Source organism: Notolepis coatsorum (assembly GCF_963971535.1).
Source record: "Notolepis coatsorum genome assembly, chromosome: 8".
NCBI lineage: Eukaryota > Metazoa > Chordata > Actinopteri > Aulopiformes > Paralepididae > Notolepis > Notolepis coatsorum.
The window spans coordinates 146789397-146807179 of record NC_140172.1 but is presented as its reverse complement, the minus strand read 5'-3'; the positions used below and the strand labels follow the sequence as shown (position 1 = coordinate 146807179).

At 45.3% G+C, this 17783-nt stretch overlaps 1 protein-coding gene across 1 annotated transcript in view; it reads right to left on the bottom strand.

The window, feature by feature from the left end:
* Nucleotides 1–8763, bottom strand: part of bco2a (beta-carotene oxygenase 2a) — a gene marked incomplete at its 3' end in the record, with an annotated part of 65010 nt that extends 56247 nt beyond the window's left edge. Inside the window, exons 1-3 of the mRNA XM_084320596.1 lie at nt 8693–8763; nt 4462–4669; nt 2875–3086 (exon numbers count right to left, since the gene is read on the bottom strand). Of these exons, the coding sequence (XP_084176722.1) occupies nt 2875–3086; nt 4462–4669; nt 8693–8705 (433 nt within the window). The 5' untranslated portion in view covers nt 8706–8763. The remainder of the gene's footprint in view (nt 1–2874; nt 3087–4461; nt 4670–8692) is intronic.
* Between the last annotated feature and the right edge of the window lie 9020 nt (nt 8764–17783).

The following is a 17783-nucleotide window of genomic DNA, read 5'->3' as shown; positions in this document are numbered from 1 at the left end:
AAAGTACATTGTATAATGTTCAATGTGTCAGGGGCATAGAAGCTAAAAGCAGATTTCACAAGTTCAGTGCAAACTCTTGGGGTTTGAAGTGTAAGTCAATCATTGGAGCGAATATAATAAGGTCCAGAGGTCTAGTCCAATAATGAAGTTATATATGGCGGAAGGTCTCCAACAATGGCCCTTGCAAATTACATCTCTGCCAGAGTTGTACAGGATACAAAGGTGAGTACCATAACTATTGACCGGCAGCGTGGCTACATGAGTAGAGCTCCGGACTCATGATCGGAAGATCACCGATTCGAGCCCCAGGCTGTTGTTGTCAGAAAGTGGTGTTGTTGTCCAGCAGGGGGCACTCTGTCCTCTGGACTTGTCAGTAACAATGCCCCTGTTCCGGTGATAGGGACACCGTATAGCTGCGAGTGCCGTCCTTCGGATGAGACGCTAAACCGAGGTCCTGACTGAATTCGGTCGTTAAAAGAACCCAGGACGCCTATCGTAAAGAGTAGGGGGGATTCCCCGACGTTCCTGGCCAAATTCCCAATCAGGTTTCTGACATCAAGGCCACCTAATCATCCCTTCCCCTTAATACATTGACCGCCAAACACGCATATATGCGTCCAATGGTCTTCTCAGTGGTTTACGCTAGATGGCGCTGTTCTGCAACCAGACAGTCCCGAACAGGACTCCCAGATCAAAGGGAAACCAAAATTAACGTGATAGTTTTCAAACCAAAGCAAGCGACGAGACCATAAAAGGGGACCCGGACCTCACGTGATCGTGGCAGTGGTCTGTGGAAGGGACGAGAGAATAAGTTGATCGAGCAAGTGATAGTTACAGAGAGTTACGGTATATAGATTATAGAGTAAATTGTAGAGAGAGGTTATAGTTATAGTTGTAAAGAGTAAGTATAGAGTAAGTTTTAGAGATAGATTATAGTTGTAGAGATAGATCATAGTTGTAGAGAGGAGTTATAATTGTAGACACACACACGCACATGCACACACACACACCGCCAGCACGCAAGGACAAGACGGAATCTGAAGTGGACGATGGTGAGGAGAAACAGCGGCTTGTTTTTCTGGGAATTTTACTGGACCTGGAATTTTACTGGACCTGAAACGGTACCGGAGGACGACCGGATCCGTCGTAGTGCCCGAAAAAGTTGGCATCGTCGCCCGGTTGAAACCGGCAGAGAAGCAGCCAGTTCGGATTTATCTGACAGCGATCAGGGTTCTGATGAATGGGAGCCAATCCCAATTCTCCATTTACCACCACCATTTTGGTACGAAGACATCGTGTTTGTAGAACAGTAGTAACCCACAGATCACTGTGTGAACGCTAACGTTGCTGTAGAACAGTAGTAACCCACAGATGACCGTGTGTGCGCTCACTTTTCAACGAACACAGTGTCTCCGGGATGAGAGTGAGTGAGTGATGTCTTTATTGAAGCAATAAAACAAGGATTGTGACTGAGAGAGTCTTGTTTCACAAAAATGCGTTTTTCACCGTTTCTGTTCCCAGACAGCTGTTTTTGGTGAAAACAACCTATATTCAACTACCAATTACGAAAGAACGGAACATGCTACTCACTTTTCACTGATGAAACTAGAGATCCTAATCCGTCTTTTGAGATATTTCATGTGTTCATCATATCACAGAATATTCTGTGTGTCTTGAAAGATTAGCCAGAATGCTCAAAAACCCTGGCAGAGGCTGCAGACTGTTCTATAGAAACTCTGGCGGTCAATGTGTTAATTGGCTGATATCAATCCCTGTGTCCTGAGCCGTTCAGCCATTGTGTAGTGTGATGTGTGCCTGGTGCCAGTGTATGGCAGCCATTGAGCCTGCGTAGCCCAAGGTTGGGTGCTACCAGTGGTGGTGAAGGAGGCAATTTCCACCCTACATTGTGGGGATCGCTTTGAGTGTCTAGAAAAGCGCTATATAAATGTAAATGTAATGAATTATTATTATTACCGATAATAAATCTGAGGGCAGAGTGATGAACAGAATCTAAGGGTTTAAGAGTGGAAGCAGCAACATGTCTACTTTCAGTTTGTTATTTACCATTGATTCCAGGATTTCTGCTAGACGGGATAGCTTGGAGATCGGTCAATAATGATTTACTCCATCACTTCTACAACTGACAATGAAAGATTCAATACCGGTATATGTGTTATTATATCTGTCCAGGGCCGACTTGGATGAAACATTGCACATGTTGCACAGGCTGACAGCAGGCCAAGGACCTGAATTCAATATTTTTCAACATTCAGTATAAAACCTTTTGAAAGTAAGTGTTACTACACAGTTTTCTGGCACCTGTAATAGCCTACAACATGCCATAGTGAACATACAGTCGTTGATATACTTATGTGTTCACATTTTTCCACTAGCAAACCTTTTAGTTACATCAATATTGTGCTGTCAGAACAGTCTTATGATTGCAGGTTAAGTACTTTTTATTTGCTATTGCCTAGGTTACTGTCATCTTATCAACCAGGAAACTGTCACATGAAACCTAATTCTACGTGTGAAACTCGCATTAGAAGTTGATACACATCTCTTAGTTACAACAACATTGTGTAAGCTAAGCAGGGTTATGATTATAGGTGAAGTATTTCCAATGTTCACTGTTTGGTGGAACAAGTTGACTGCTCTGGCCAGGAATGGCATCACTCTCAGGGCTCTACGGGGACTTGGCTGTGGCTACATTGATCCGCTGTGTCTGTCCATCTACTGTACGTCTGTTTTTACTTAATTTTCAAATAGAAAGGTGCACTCAGTATCAGTAGAGTAGAGCATCTCTCTCTATCTATCTCTCAGAGTCTCTCCCTCTCTCAAATGCAGACACCATCTATAGTCTATAGTACTTACGCATCATCTGGAAGCGCGTGAGGAAGCGGGCGAAGAAGTTCTTGCAGGGGTCGGGCAGCGCCAGGGTGCCAAACTCTGACATCATGATGCGGTCCCGCTCGCTGTTCTTCTTGTAGGCGTCGCTGCGCAGGAAGCGGCTCCTGTACGTCACCTCGCCGCCCTCCATCTTGAACTGGTGCATCATGGACATCCCGTCAAACCAGTGGTTGAAGCTGTGGTGGAGGACAAGCTTACCGTCACCACGTCCGTCCTTCATTTAGTCAACAAGGGACGCATGGCTGTACCTAGGATGTATATTATATATAATATATATATTTCTTTATTTTGAGATTTTATACTGTACTAGACTCATTACATCCACACTATGATTATTGTAAATGAGAGCTATTTTATTGCACTGCACTATTTCATTCTGTCTATTTTTGCAAATTGTATGTCTATTTCTATGATTATTGTACTGTAAATGATAGCTATGTTATTGTGAATGAGAGCTATTCTATTGTAAATTAGAGCTATTTTATTGTGAATGAGAGCTATTCTATTGTAAATGAGAGCTATTTTATTGTGAATGAGAGCTATTTTATTGTGAATGAGAGCTATTTTATTGTAAATGAGAGCTATTTTATTGTGAATGAGAGCTATTTTATTGTAAATGAAAGCAATTTTATTGTGAATGAGAGCTATTCTATTGTAAATGAGAGCTATTCTATTGTAAATGAGAGCTATTTTATTGTAAATGAGAGCTATTTTATTGTGAATGGGAGCTATTTTATTGTGAATGAGAGCTATTTTATTGTGAATTAGAGCTATTCTATTGTAAATGAGAGATATTTTATTGTGAATGAGAGCTATTTTATTGTGAATGAGAGCTATTTTATTGTGAATGAGAGCTATTTTATTGTAAATGAGAGCTATTTTATTGTACATGAGAGCTATTCTATTGTGAATGAGAGCTATTTTATTGTAAATTGGAGCTATTTTATTGTAAATGGGAGCTATTTTATTGTGAATTAGAGCTATTCTATTGTAAATGAGAGCTATTTTATTGTGAATTAGAGCTATTCTATTGTAAATAAGAGCTATTTTATTGTAAATGAGAGCTATTTTATTGTGAATGAGAGCTATTTTATTGTGAATGAGAGCTATTTTATTGTAAATGAGAGCTATTTTATTGTGAATTAGAGCTATTCTATTGTAAATAAGAGCTATTTTATTGTGAATGAGAGCTATTTTATTGTAAATGAGAGCTATTTTATTGTGAATGAGAGCTATATTATTGTGAATTAGAGCTATTCTATTGTAAATAAGAGCTATTTTATTGTGAATGAGAGCTATTTTATTGTAAATGAGAGATATTTTATTGTGAATGAGAGCTATTTTATTGTGAATGAGAGCTATTTTATTGTGAATGAGAGCTATTTTATTGTGAATGAGAGCTATTCTATTGTGAAGGAGAGCTATTTTGTTTTAAACGAGACGATTTAGAAATGGGCACTGGGGAAATACATTGCGTTGGACAAAAAGGGTGGAACACGGAAAAACCGGCACCGACGTAACCACTACACCTCCCCTATAGGGTTAACTCACTGCGTGTTCCCGAACTCAAACTTGCCCGGGCCGTTGCGGAGGAGGTTTCCGTGGAGCCAGGGGGGGATGGAGCCCGTGACCTGGGTGGAGATGAGCTCCGGGGTCTCCTCTGCGGAGCGGATGAGCGGGGCGATGCTCTCCAGGCCGTGCAGCGGCGCGGCGAGGCACCCCTTGGTCTGCCGGGAGCCGTCCGACGACACGTTCCGCTCTGCGGAGACCAGAGTTATGTATACCAACGATAACACTGGTATACAGTGACAGCGTGGTCAGAGGGAAAGAAAATAAACCCCAGTTGATGATCACAGTATAGAACAACCAGTTACACAACAGATGTTTGCGAGTTTACAGTTCAAAAAGCTAAGACCATTATTAAAAGGAGATGTATTTCTATTGTTGGGGTTAATTTGTGCAACAATGTTTATGTTTATGTTTATTTAGGATCCCCATTAGCTTTTGCACTTGACAAAAGCTATTCTTCCTGCAGGTGTCCGGCATGTTGATATACATTCAAGAAGTCATTTGCTTCTGGCTTAAAATAAAATAAAATAAAAATAATAATAATAATTTGGATAGCTATTTTTGAGCATTACAAATGTGAATAGTTTTTATTCTGTTTTTTGTTTTGTTTTGTTTTGTTGTTTAGTTTTGTTGTTTTGTATTGTTGTCTTATGTGATAAGAATACAGGACAGACATATATAAGTAGTGCGCTTCAGCCTGTACCTTTTCAGTCAGGTTTACGGCAGTCTACTCCCATGTCCAGACCGCGGCGGCCAATAACGTGTCTACTCGTGATTGGCGCAGAAAGTGTTAATCTAATTTGACTTCTCGTTCACAAATGTTAATTTACAAACAAAAAGCCTAAATTCTTTGTATTGTGAAGGAAATGGAACAAAACTATGTATACCTCACAAAACAAAAATGCAATCAAAACAATGAATGTATGCATTCGTTTTAAAGGGGACATGTACTATAAATGTCATTTTTCAGTCTCTAGCATTGTATTATAGTAATAGGAGTTAGTATCAATGTGTTTTAATGTCTAAATACCATATTGGCGGATTGCTCTGATTCAGCTCAGATAATTTCCTGCTCCAGTAAATTAGTCCATCCTGATTTGAAGGCCTGAGTAACGTCATTCAGGCTCTGGGTAGAAGACAGTGATGTGATTGGCTCTGTGGTTGTAGCTAATGCCCGCCCACAATCTACATAGACTAGACAGCGAGTGGAAAACCACTTCCTCATACTGCGAGGCAGTGAAACCCGACACCTCTGCATACTCTGGAGGGAGAGAGAGAGAGAGAGAGATAGAGAGGGAGAGAGAGAGGGAGAGACAGAGAGAGGGAGACAGATAGAGAGAGGGAGGGAGCACTTGTGGGGGGGGGGGGGGGACCTGCCGCGCCACACGGGAGAGGGGAGGAAGGGAGGCCCCCCCCCCCCACAAGCTGCCGCAGGGAGAGAAAAAACGAAAGGAAGAGACGGCCTGTCTTTTTTTCTCTCTCTCTCTCGCACCCCCCCCCCCCCCCCCCCCCCTCTCTCTCTCTCTCTCTATCTCTCTCTGTCTACCAGTCGCAGACTGTGTGGACTGACTGTCACTCAAAGTGCTTATGGGCGGAGCCAGGCCATAACAGCCTGAAATCTTGAAGCTGGAAAATGATGGTTTTGAGTACTTGATTAGAAATATAAAACAATGCATTTTTTTGAAAAAAAACTTACAGATGTCTTCAATAGACTAACAGGAATTGTGTAAAGTTGCCCAAATAGTGCTAGGAATAGCAGTACATGTCCCCTTTAAAGTTTTTTATTGTCATACTCTTATATCTATTACATATATATATTTTTTTACTTTCTCTTTTTCCCCCTTTCACTTTCCATCTTTCTCCCATCCCAATGTTAGTCGTTATGCCAATTCCCAATCCCCTACCTGGTCGTTGCGTGCTCTGCCCCCTACTGTCGGTCTGGGAGGGCGGAGACTATCACATGCTTCCTCCGACACACTGTGTACCCAGCCCACCGCTTCTTTTCACCCGGCAGCGCAGACTCTCACTGGGGGAGTGTAACGTGTGGAAGGAGCACACTACCTCGACCAGGACCTGACCTTGCTGTGCAGGCGCCCCGACCGATTTGTAGGAGTCGCTGTTTTTACAACGACCAGGAGCCAATTGTGTTAGTATGGACGGTCGGCCAACCCGGAAGCACCACAGCTGGATTCGATCCCACTGTCTCTGTGGTGGTAGACAGACACTTAGTCCCCTGCGCTACCCGGCCGCCCTATATCTATTACATTTTACATTCCATTTGTTTGGTCTTTGTTTTCTGTGTTCTTGATACTGTCTGTGTTTGTTGACAATTTGAAAATAGATTTTTTTTTCAAATGTATTAAAAGAAAAAATATTCTGAAGGATGGTCGCAGATGTTTTGAGTATACATTACATACTGGTACATTTTCGGTTTCAGAAATGAGAACACTACTATAGAATAAAGCTCATTTTGCCATAACAACCTAAACATTCTGTGGGTCCACAAAAGTGTCTCTCATGCATTGTCTAACGGAGCTCCAGACTGGTATCAGGTTTACCGAACTCTCCTAGGCCATAGGGAATAACATTATTGGAATTCTTAATTTTGGTGGTGTTCCCCTTTTATGCAACATTCTGTATAAAGAAATATCACACTGTAGGGATCATGTATTTGCGCAGCTTGCAATATTCTCAAATGAACAAAAAAATTATGTTTTGGCCAATAAAATATTGCATAATTCACTCTGTCTAATGTCTATTCTATTTCACTAACTGTTTTATTGCACTGCACTATTGCACTATTTCATTTCAACCTTTATTTAAAATCGTAAGCATCTGAGGTTTCCCTCATTTACAGAAACGACGATTGTACAGTACATAATAAAAACAATATTCACAGAAATTTAAACACCAGAGTAAAAAAATTTAAAACGTTTAAAAATCATTTTAAAATATCAACTAAAACAGTTACAGGTAGTCACACAATGGTCTGAAATCATACATTTAAACATTACAAGGGAAGGGAGAACCTCCAATTTCAGCGTGAGTTGAAGGACATTCCATGAGTTAGAGGCATCAAAGGAAAAGGCTGACTTCCCTAGCTCAGAACAAATCTGAGGAACCCTAAGAACCATCCAGTCATTCGATCGAGTTGGATAGGTTCCAATATTCCAATCTAACAGTGAGGAGATATAAACAGGTTGTTTACCAATAAGGGCCTTAAAAATAAATAAATACCAGTGTTTGTTGTGCCTTTCTGCAAGAGAAGGCCAACCCACCCTATCATACAGGACACAATGGTGAGTATCATATCTGTCACCAGTTATAAATCTAAGAGCTGAGTGATATGCAGAATCCAGAGGTTTAAGAGTTGATGCCGCAGCATGCCTATAAATTACATCACCATAGTCCAAAACTGATAAGAAGACTGATTCCACAATTATTTTTCTACTAAATAGAGGAAAATTGGATCTGTTTCTGTACAGGAAACCAATTTTCTGTCGCAGTTTAGTGGCAAGATTTTCCACATGGAACTTAAATGTTAATTTATCGTCGAGCCACAGGCCAAGATATTTATACTCAGTGGTGACTCTCTCTATACAAGAGCCACTGACAGTAGATATCCTCACATCATCAAAGTTAATATTCCTTGCTCTTGAAAACAAGATAAACTTTGTCTTACTAGCATTAAGAACCAATTTAAGACTAGTAAGGGCATCCTGTAGAGCATAAAAGGAAAGTTGCAATTTCTCAAAGGCCAGCTGTACAGAGTCTGCATGACTGTTGCTCTTCTATTATTTTAAAATTGTCTATGTGTGGCGATCGAGATGTCTTGCTTTTACTTTGTCTATTTTGCTCATTGTATGCCTCTTGTTTTGCTGCTGTGAAGCAGCTGCAATTCTTGTATGAAAGGTGCTATACAAATAAAGTGTATTATTATTATTATTATTATTATTATTATTATTATTATTATTATTATTATTATTATTATTATTATTATTATTATTATTATTATTATTATTATTATTATTATTATTATTATTATTATTATTATGATTATCTGCGTTGCGCCATGGACTACAGCATGATGACCATATAATCGATGTCACCACGCTCGCTACAGAGCAGAGACAGGCTTGCCACCACTCTGGACAGGACTATTCTACTTCTAAAGTAAAGACACATAATGATAAGAAAGTCCAGAGAACCTTACCTGAGATCAACATGGTGGTGATTCTAACGCTGTGGTCTTTCTCCCAACATCTGCTTCCAGTTCCTACAGTAACAAGCTGATACCAACACTGTGCACACAAGCGAACAGAAGCCTGAACTGCCTGTTGAACACGTGTTATATAAGTGTGTCACAGTGTGTGCGTGCGCGCACGCGTGTTGGGGGGCGGAGCGGCGTGTAGCTTAATCCCAGCGGAAGAGTGCAAGAGCGCTTCCGCATTCTTCGCCGCGCATGCGCATGAGGTCCCGGCTTAGTTCAGACGCCCCATTCAACACGGTTAATCACAGATATAATATAATAATAATATATATACGCGATGGACGCAGCAGGCGATCTTCTTGCTGTCATTACATCCATGTAATGCGATTGATTGATTGATTGATTGAAAAGTGTATTAACAGATTGCAGAATGGGTACAGTACAGTACAGCTCAATGTGCATCTTCTCTTGAATGAATGAATGAAAACTTTATTTAACAGATTGCAGAATGGGTACAATACAGTACGGCTCAATACATACAATTGTTAAGGGGATGCAGACCTGAGAAAGACGTTTGTCTTGTTTCCATCAGGGTCCCCCATTTTCAATTCATATAGACATTTATGACATACACAACATACATGACATTTATGGCATAGGGACATATAGGTATTTAGTACTGATACATTTGCGACATAAACTGTATTCAAATATACAGTACTGTTACCCCTAGATCCTGACAGAGTATATTATGATGGGGAGGGGACTGTACATTTGGAGGGGGTGGGTGGGTGGGATAGAAATATACATACGGCGGGGAGGGAATATATACATGCGGTGGGGAGGAGACTGTCTATTAGGAGGTGGTGGGGGTTTTGGGCATTTACAGTGGCCAGTTTCGAATTGCAGCCTCCCGTAGGTGCTCTTTAAGAGCGGTTTTGAATGTGGGCAGTCTTCTGTGTTTGTTTCCTTATTTGATCAATCGCAGAGAGTGCTGGGCACTCAGTTACCGGGGCGCGCGTGGTCTCCTCACCCGGGGAAATAACACAAACAATTATGCTGAAGCAGCGATGCGGTTATGTGGTACTCGGAGTCGTAGCTGCTTCAGCATAATTGTTAGTGTTATTTCCCCGGGTGAGGAGACCGCGCGCGCCCCGGTAACTGAGTGCCCAGCACTCTCTGCGATTGATCAAATAAGGAAACAAACACAGAAGATACACATTGAGTTGTACTGTACTGTACCCATTCTGCAATCTGTTAATACACTTTTCAATCAATCAATCAATCACATACATGGATGTAATGACAGCAAGAAGAGGTAGAGACATATATGAAGTATGCAAACATCGCCTGCTGCGTCCATAAGGTATCGCCATAACTGTACATTGTAACGGACCACATAACCGCATCGCTGCTTCAGCATAATTGTTTGTGTTATTTCCCCGGGTGAGGAGACCACGCACGCCCCGGTAACTGAGTGCCCAGCACTCTCTGCGATTGATCAAATAAGGAAACAAACACAGAAGAGAAGATGAACATTGAGCTGTACTGTACTGTACCCATTCTGCAATCTGTTAATACACTTTTCAATCAATCAATCAATCAATCACATACATGGATGTAATGACAGCAAGAAGATCGTCTGCTGCGTCCATCGCGTATATATATTATTATTATATTATATCTGTGATTAACCGTGTTGAATGGGGCGTCTGAACTAAGCAGGGACCTCATGCGCATGCGCGGCGAAGAATGCGGAAGCGCTCTTGCACTCTTCCGCTGGGATTAAGCTAAAACAACACAAGAAAATAGGAAACAAATGGTCTGAGGTGAGGCACAAGGAACGAAGGTTATCCTATAACCCTAGTCAGTGGTGCAGTCGTAATATGGGAACTGGTGGCCTATTGCTTATTAACAGCGGAGCAGTGCTGCCGTTGCTTCCGCGTTTTCCCTGATTGGCTGCGACACGCCCCGCGGCAGGCGCGGCAACCGCAGAGCGGCGGAGCGGAGCGGCAGAGCTTGCGGCATTATGTAGCCCTAATCCGCCATGATTTTCATTCGAAGCTCAGCTCACCTGGCAGTGCAGCGGTCCTGCGGTCCTGCGGTCCGTTGTTGACAAGTTCGAATCCCATCAAATTAATTTTTTTTAATGTGTATTCTTTCGCCGGTTAAGGTTAGGCATGGTTAAGGTTAAGGTTAAGGTTAGGCATTGTTTCGGAGTTGGTTAAGGTTAGAACGGTTAAGTTTAGGCGCTGTTAAGGAGCTGGTTAAGGTTAGAGTTTGTCTTAGAGAATGGCAATAGACAGCCTATTTCCGCACTGCCGCTCTCTCGCGCTGCCGCAGTCACATGGTAAAATTGTCACATTCTTGCACTCCTCCACTGTTAGAAAGCAACACGCGAACTGGTGACACGCCACATGCACGCGCGCTCCCGCGCACGCGCATACATGTTCCCTCAGTTGCGCACAGAACAGATGATTATTATGCATAACAATGGAGATCAAGCAGCCCCCCACCTTCTCGTAGGTTCCTATTATTATGCAAAGTCTAGGTGAGAAGTGCCGGCCGCCGGCCGGGTAGCTTTCTACAACGGCCGGGTACTTATCATTGCACGCACTTCTGCCCTGAGTGACTACTAATAACACGCCGTGTAACCGCGTGTGTGCACGACTGCATGCCTGACCCTAGTTATATGAGTATAGCAAGCGCTCTGCTCTATTGGAACTGTCCCTTTAATCATATGCTATCATGAAAACTTTCAACCACATGCCTGGCCACGCCCACATCCGCTCACACATAAGCGGGGCAATGGCCATACTACCAGCTCCTTCCCCAGTCTTTCACCGCCGAAACGGAAGACATGTGGGTCCTCAGTGAGTCAGAGCAGAGCGATCGCTATACTCATATAACTAGGGTTATAGGATAACCTTCGTTATATTTCGTTATAGCTTTGCGCTCTGCTCTATTGGAACACAAGAGTGGAGCAGAGCGGAAAGCCCGACAGATGTACCCGCTGAGGTCCCCTACAACCATCAGAATACCGGGGAGGATCAGGACCCCCCCCGCCCCCCCTAGTGAGGGGCGGGAGGGAGACCGGACCCGAACTGTGCGAAGAGGGAACAGTACCTCAAACGCACAGGGTGAGCAGACCGTGGGACTTACCTTCGTATAGAAGGGCCCGCGACTACTCAGACGCACATCCTGCACGCCACCAGGGAACGGACGTGAAGCCAAAAAAAAACGTCACAGCCCCCAACATCGCGGGTCAGGGTAAAGAAGCCGTAGCAGCGGGCACGGAAGAGGCCCCAGCCCCAGGCCACATCCCGGGGGCCAGGACCCCCTGAAAAAGGGGCCTGGCGAGGTCAACGAGGCTGCGGCATCGAGACCCCACCAGGCGGTCACTGATGACACCACCCCCCACATCGCCAGCGTATCGGACAGGGCCTACAATAGGCGAAGGCCCTTCTCCACCTGGCACGCCGCTCCGAAGCGCTCCAAGGAGGCTTCCCCCCCACAATGTCGTGGGGCCAGCCGGCGAGCCGGGGAGAAAACCCTCCAAGGAGGTTGATGCCTCAATCCAGGCCAACAGGTCCCAAGAGTAGAACTCGACCTGCGCCCGGAGCACTGCGGACTAGACAGGCGCCTAAGGGGCTTACTGTAAGAACAGTATCCCGGCGGAAAGGGTGTTCGGTATGCCCTGCACCATGTCACAATCTCATGGGGCCACGAACGTCGCGGAGTCGGAGTTAGCTAACTCCGCCAGTGAACAGATTCCACCACAAACCCTGACCCTGCCAATTTATTAATCCCGCGGGGTCGAGGTTCAGAGAAAGAGTTTGACACAATTGGCAGACGTCACGAAACATGCCTTAACCCATTAAGAAACCCCGGAAACATAACTGCGCGTATACACAGGCTATACAATGCAGTTCAAGGCGTTTCAGGTTTAAAAAGGGTTAACCCAGGCCAACAGGTCAATGAGGGCAAGGCCCGACCTGGGCCTTGAGGACCGGGACCTACACAGGGATGCATAGAAGAGTTGACAGAAGCAGCCTCCCTGACAGCCCCCTCCCATCCCCGGTTTAGCAGGGAGGGAGGGGTGAAATTAATGGAGAATGACCAACCCACCTAACATTGTGCAAAAAGGTACAACATAGTATGGACCAATGCACACCACTGTTAAGGGCAACTCGTAGTGGCATCTATATGACACACACATTCATGACATCAACCCCTGTGACGTCCGGCCCGCCCAGTCATTTTCCCCCCGGAAAAGCTCAGGGTCCTTCGGGGTACCCCGGCGGACAATGGGTTAAACTGATCCGGTCCGGATCGACCAGGACAAGTCCCATGCCCTTGTCACGCTGCTGCCCCCAGTCCTAAGAGGGGGGTAGGTACGCATGTTGATCCAAAACATCACAGAGGGCGCCACCAAGACGGTCAGTACGCGAACGCACCGCTCCCGGTGACCCACCTAACAGGCGTGAACCCCCCTGCCAATGTTTGATCTTCTACTCCGTCATCTCCCCCTGGAGATGTACGCGAGTCCTCGAGTCTAATCTAGGGCACTGGCGCTCGGTAGAGACATAAATCTCCTTCCCAGCCGACCGCATAAAAAACGCAGTTTTTATGATGTTGGGCAACCAAGGCGCGCCGGTCCCAAAAAGCGGATTCAATCATTGAAAAACACCCTGGGCCAGCGCTGATCGGCCTTGTAAGACCAAAGGCTGATTTATGAAACAGCGTGTATGCTCGTAAAGAACCCGAGAACAGTGACGGTGAATTTCTAACAAGAAAGAGCCCCACAATGTTTCCCCTCGCTGTCTGGGACGAGCAGCAGGAAGCCGGTACTAGAGACACAGACACAGGCTCTTATACGACGAGCCTGGGAATAACAACCGTGTCAATTCTGCTCTTTATGTAAGAGGGGAAGACAGTGGTTTTCCCAGAGAGACCTCAACGTGAGTAAAACAATTGAAAAAGGTTCATGTAACAATTGGACTAAGTAGACTAAGACTCTCTGAGGAGAAGGCTCCTCTGAGGAGGCTCTCTCACTGAGAGGGAGCCTCTGAAACTCTCTGAGGAGGCTCTGAAACTCTCTGAGGAGGAGGCTCTGAAACTCTCTGAGGAGGAGGCTCTGAAACTCTCTGAGGAGGAGGCTCTGAAACCCCCTGAGGAGGAGACTCTGAAACTCTCTGAGGAGGCTCTGAAACTCTGAGGAGGGTCTGAAAACTCAAAACGGCTCAATATACACTACTGGTAGGGAGCAGAGCAGAAGAACCAATAGCCTCGACTGCATTGCATCACCTATCCTTTACAATGACAGCGGTCTGTAGCACAGGTGACGTCTTCAAATGGCTGGGGGAATCCTGTAGACCGGCCCAGGTAGGCAGGCTGAGGGTGAAGGACCATGGCGGGACCCATAATATGGTAGTGGGGACCTGCTGATAGACAGGGGAGAGAAAGGCCCTGGCTGTGGCTGTAACAGGAACTAGGCCTCGACCATCATCCCCGTCCCCAAGAAGGCCACGGTCACAGGCCTTAACGACTACAGACCGGTCGCCCTGACGTCTGTGGTCATGAAGGTCTTTGAGCGCCTTGTCCTGGCCCACCTGAAGTCCACCACAGACCCTCTTCTGGACCCCCTGCAGTTTGCATACAGAGCCAACCGTTCCACGGACGATGCTGTGAACATGGCTCTGCATTATGTCCTGGAACACCTGGACACTGCAGGGACCTACGCCAGGATTCTGTTGGTGGACTTCAGCTCGGCCTTCAACACCATACTCCCGCACATCCTGGAGCACTAGATGTCCCTGCTGCAGGTGCCGGACTCTACCTGCAGGTGGATCACGGACTTCCTGACTAACAGGTCACAGCGGGTGAAGTTGGGAATCAACATCTCCGATCCCAAGTCCATCAGCACTGGCTCCCCACAGGGCTGTGTTCTGTCCCCACTACTATTCTCCCTGTACACCAACAGCTGCGTCTCTCTGCACCCCTCGGTCAAACTCCTGAAGTTTGCGGACGACACCACCCTGGTGGGTCTCATATCCAGGGGGGACGAGTCCGCCTACAGGAGGGAGATCGAGAGGCTGCTGAGCTGGTGCAGCTGCAACAACCTGGACCTCAACGCCCAGAAAACAGTGGAGATGGTAGTGGACTTCAGGCGGAAGGCAGCCCCCCCCACCCCGATCATTCTGGGAGGCACTCCGGTGGCCTCTGTGGAGTCCTGCCGCTTCCTCGGCATGACACTCTCCCGGGACCTGAAATGGGAGCTGAACACCATCGCTCTCAATAAAAAGGCCCGCAAGAGGATGTACTTCCTACATCAGCTGAGGAAGTTCAGGCTGCCGAGGACCATGATGGTCCAGTTTTACACCGCCATCATCCAGTCCATCCTCACCCTCTCCATCATCACCTGGTTCCCTGCAGCCACGGTCAGAGACAAGGCCAAGCTGCAGCGGGTGATACGCTCGGCGGAGAGGGTGATCGGCTGCCCCCTTCCCTCCCTCGAGTCCCTACACTCCACCAGGGCCTTGAGGAGGGCGAGGAAGATCATGGCAGACCCCGCCCACCCGGGTTACAACCTCTTCAACATGCTCCCCCACGGCAGGCGGCTATGGCTGCCCAAGACACTAAAGTCCCGCCACAGACTGAGTTTCTTCCCCTCAGCAGCTCGCCTGGTAGCGTGTAGCTTATTCCCAGCGGAAGAGTGCGTCGCGTGCTTCCGCGTTTTCTCTGATTGGCCATGTGACCACGGCAGCGCGAGAGAGCTGCAGCGCGGAAATAGGCTGTCTATTGCCTCGCGCTGCAGCGCGGAAATAGGCTGTCTATTGCCATTCTCTAAGACAAACTCTAACCTTAACCAGCTCCTTAACAGCGCCTAAACTTAACCCTTCTAACCTTAACCAACTCCGAAAAAATGCCTAACCTTAACCTTAACCTTAACCATGCCTAACCTTAACCTTAACCATAACCAACTCCGAAAGAATATTGCCATTCTCTAAGACAAACTCTAACCATAACCAGCTCCTTAACAGCGCCTAAACTTAACCCTTCTAACCTTAACCAACTCCGAAACAATGCCTAACCTTAACCATAACTGTAACTGAGGGGTACAATTCCCTGACTGTATTGATAAGTATGGTATCATTAAACCACTACCGCTTGATGTACTTTAACTTCTGGCCATCCAGTACACGATATCTAAGTATGATGAACACTTTCCCACATATGAAACCAGGTCCACACAAATATAACAGTCGAAGGTTTAATATAGCAAAAGGTATATACAACATTCACTTAATTACATTTATGATTTGAATGCACTTGTAAGGCAAATTAGTATTCGTAGGCAAATCAACACTGAATGTCCAATCTCTGGTTACGCAGGAAGCAAGTATACAACCTGGTTCTTTAGGGAACTATAGCGATGGTACTTAAGGATTATAGCGGGATACTAAAGGGGTCCTGCTGGTTGTAAGTCAGTAAGGGGGGGGGGGGGTTTGGAGAGCCGTCAGCTGCATCCCATCTGGCCAACGATTCCTGGGGAGAATTCAGGTACAGAAAACAGTGCCCGCAGGATCTTGATCCACAGATGAATACACTTGGGCCCTCTTGTAGACGGTAGCTGTAGGTCCACAACGAAGGAGAAGCGAGGCGGCCTCGGTCTGGGTTGAGCGCCGTCTCACCTGGGCTCCTCTCGGGGGTAATTCCAACACTCACTGGCGTTGGCTGTTATCCGCTCCACAAATCAAAGCACCCAAAGCAAATAGATATTCCATGCCGTATAGGCTCAGCAGTCGTCCGGGTAGGTAATCCAATGTGCAGGTCCACTCGTCCTCGCCCAGAACTCCTCGGATGAAAGCACCACGCGTGGTCTGCCCAGCCTGGTTAAGACTCTAGATAACGCGAGGAACGATGGGGGTGCTGCTCACTTTAGAACTCGATACCGCACGATGCACCATACATAATAGACTATTATTAACTTAATAGAAATACGTCCCACTCGACGGTACAGTGCCAAACTATGACAATTCAGCTATGAATTTACACGAGGTCTCAATGCCTATTCTGGGGCCAAAATAGGCCATACTGCACCACACGTGGGTCGTGGGTGAGGCTTCACGTCTGTTACTAGGTTGGAGGGTAAAGGACTAATGGACTAAAAGAAAGTTCTACTTTACTTGCGCCCTATTTATATGCACGGTGAACAAATAGTACCATTCGTATTTCGGTAGCCGTATTCCTACGCGGAACCGGGGCTAGTTGGGACATGTTCGTCGGCACTATTGAACTTGACTCAAGGGGCCTGTCTGCTGGCACCAGGTTCTTGTCCAATGAGAGAATGAACTATTATGGGCTGTAGTAGACTAGAGGGATATTCAGTGTATATGTACAAAGAATATACAAGGGATATCAAACGATATACAAATACTATTAAATATATATCCATAAATAAATATATATATTCGGTTTAATCTGATCCTTCACAACAATAACCAACTCCGAAACAATGCTTAAAGTTAACATGCCTAAACTTAACCGGCGAAAGAATGCACGTAAAAAAAAAAAAAAAAAAAAGATTGAAGGGATTCAAACTTGTCACGAACAGACCGGAGGATCCACAGCAAGGCAGCGCTGCCAGTTGAGCTAAGCATCGAATGAAAAACATTGGGGATTACGGCTACATAATGCCGCAAGCTCTGCCGCTAAAGTAATCTGAATCTGAATCTGAGGAAATATCCAACCTTCTACTAGGAAAAATGCAATGGAACAGCCCTCGAAGTGGGAATTCCAAATACGAAACATGATTTCTCAACTCCGACCTTCCTGAGATGATGTTTGTTACTACTGGAATATGCCATAAATAGTAAAACACATTGTTTTAATATTTAGAAGACATCTAAATATATATTAAATTTCTCTGCATATAGTGTACTCAGAAACCAGCCACACAAACACTATCTTCTTGTGGAGTCAAATGCTTCTTACTATATTTTACATATAATATAAATGGTTTCTCCCTTGTTGTTTCTGAGTGAGTTGGACATTGGAATGCTCTAATTCAGATTTTTAATGGAATGTTTTT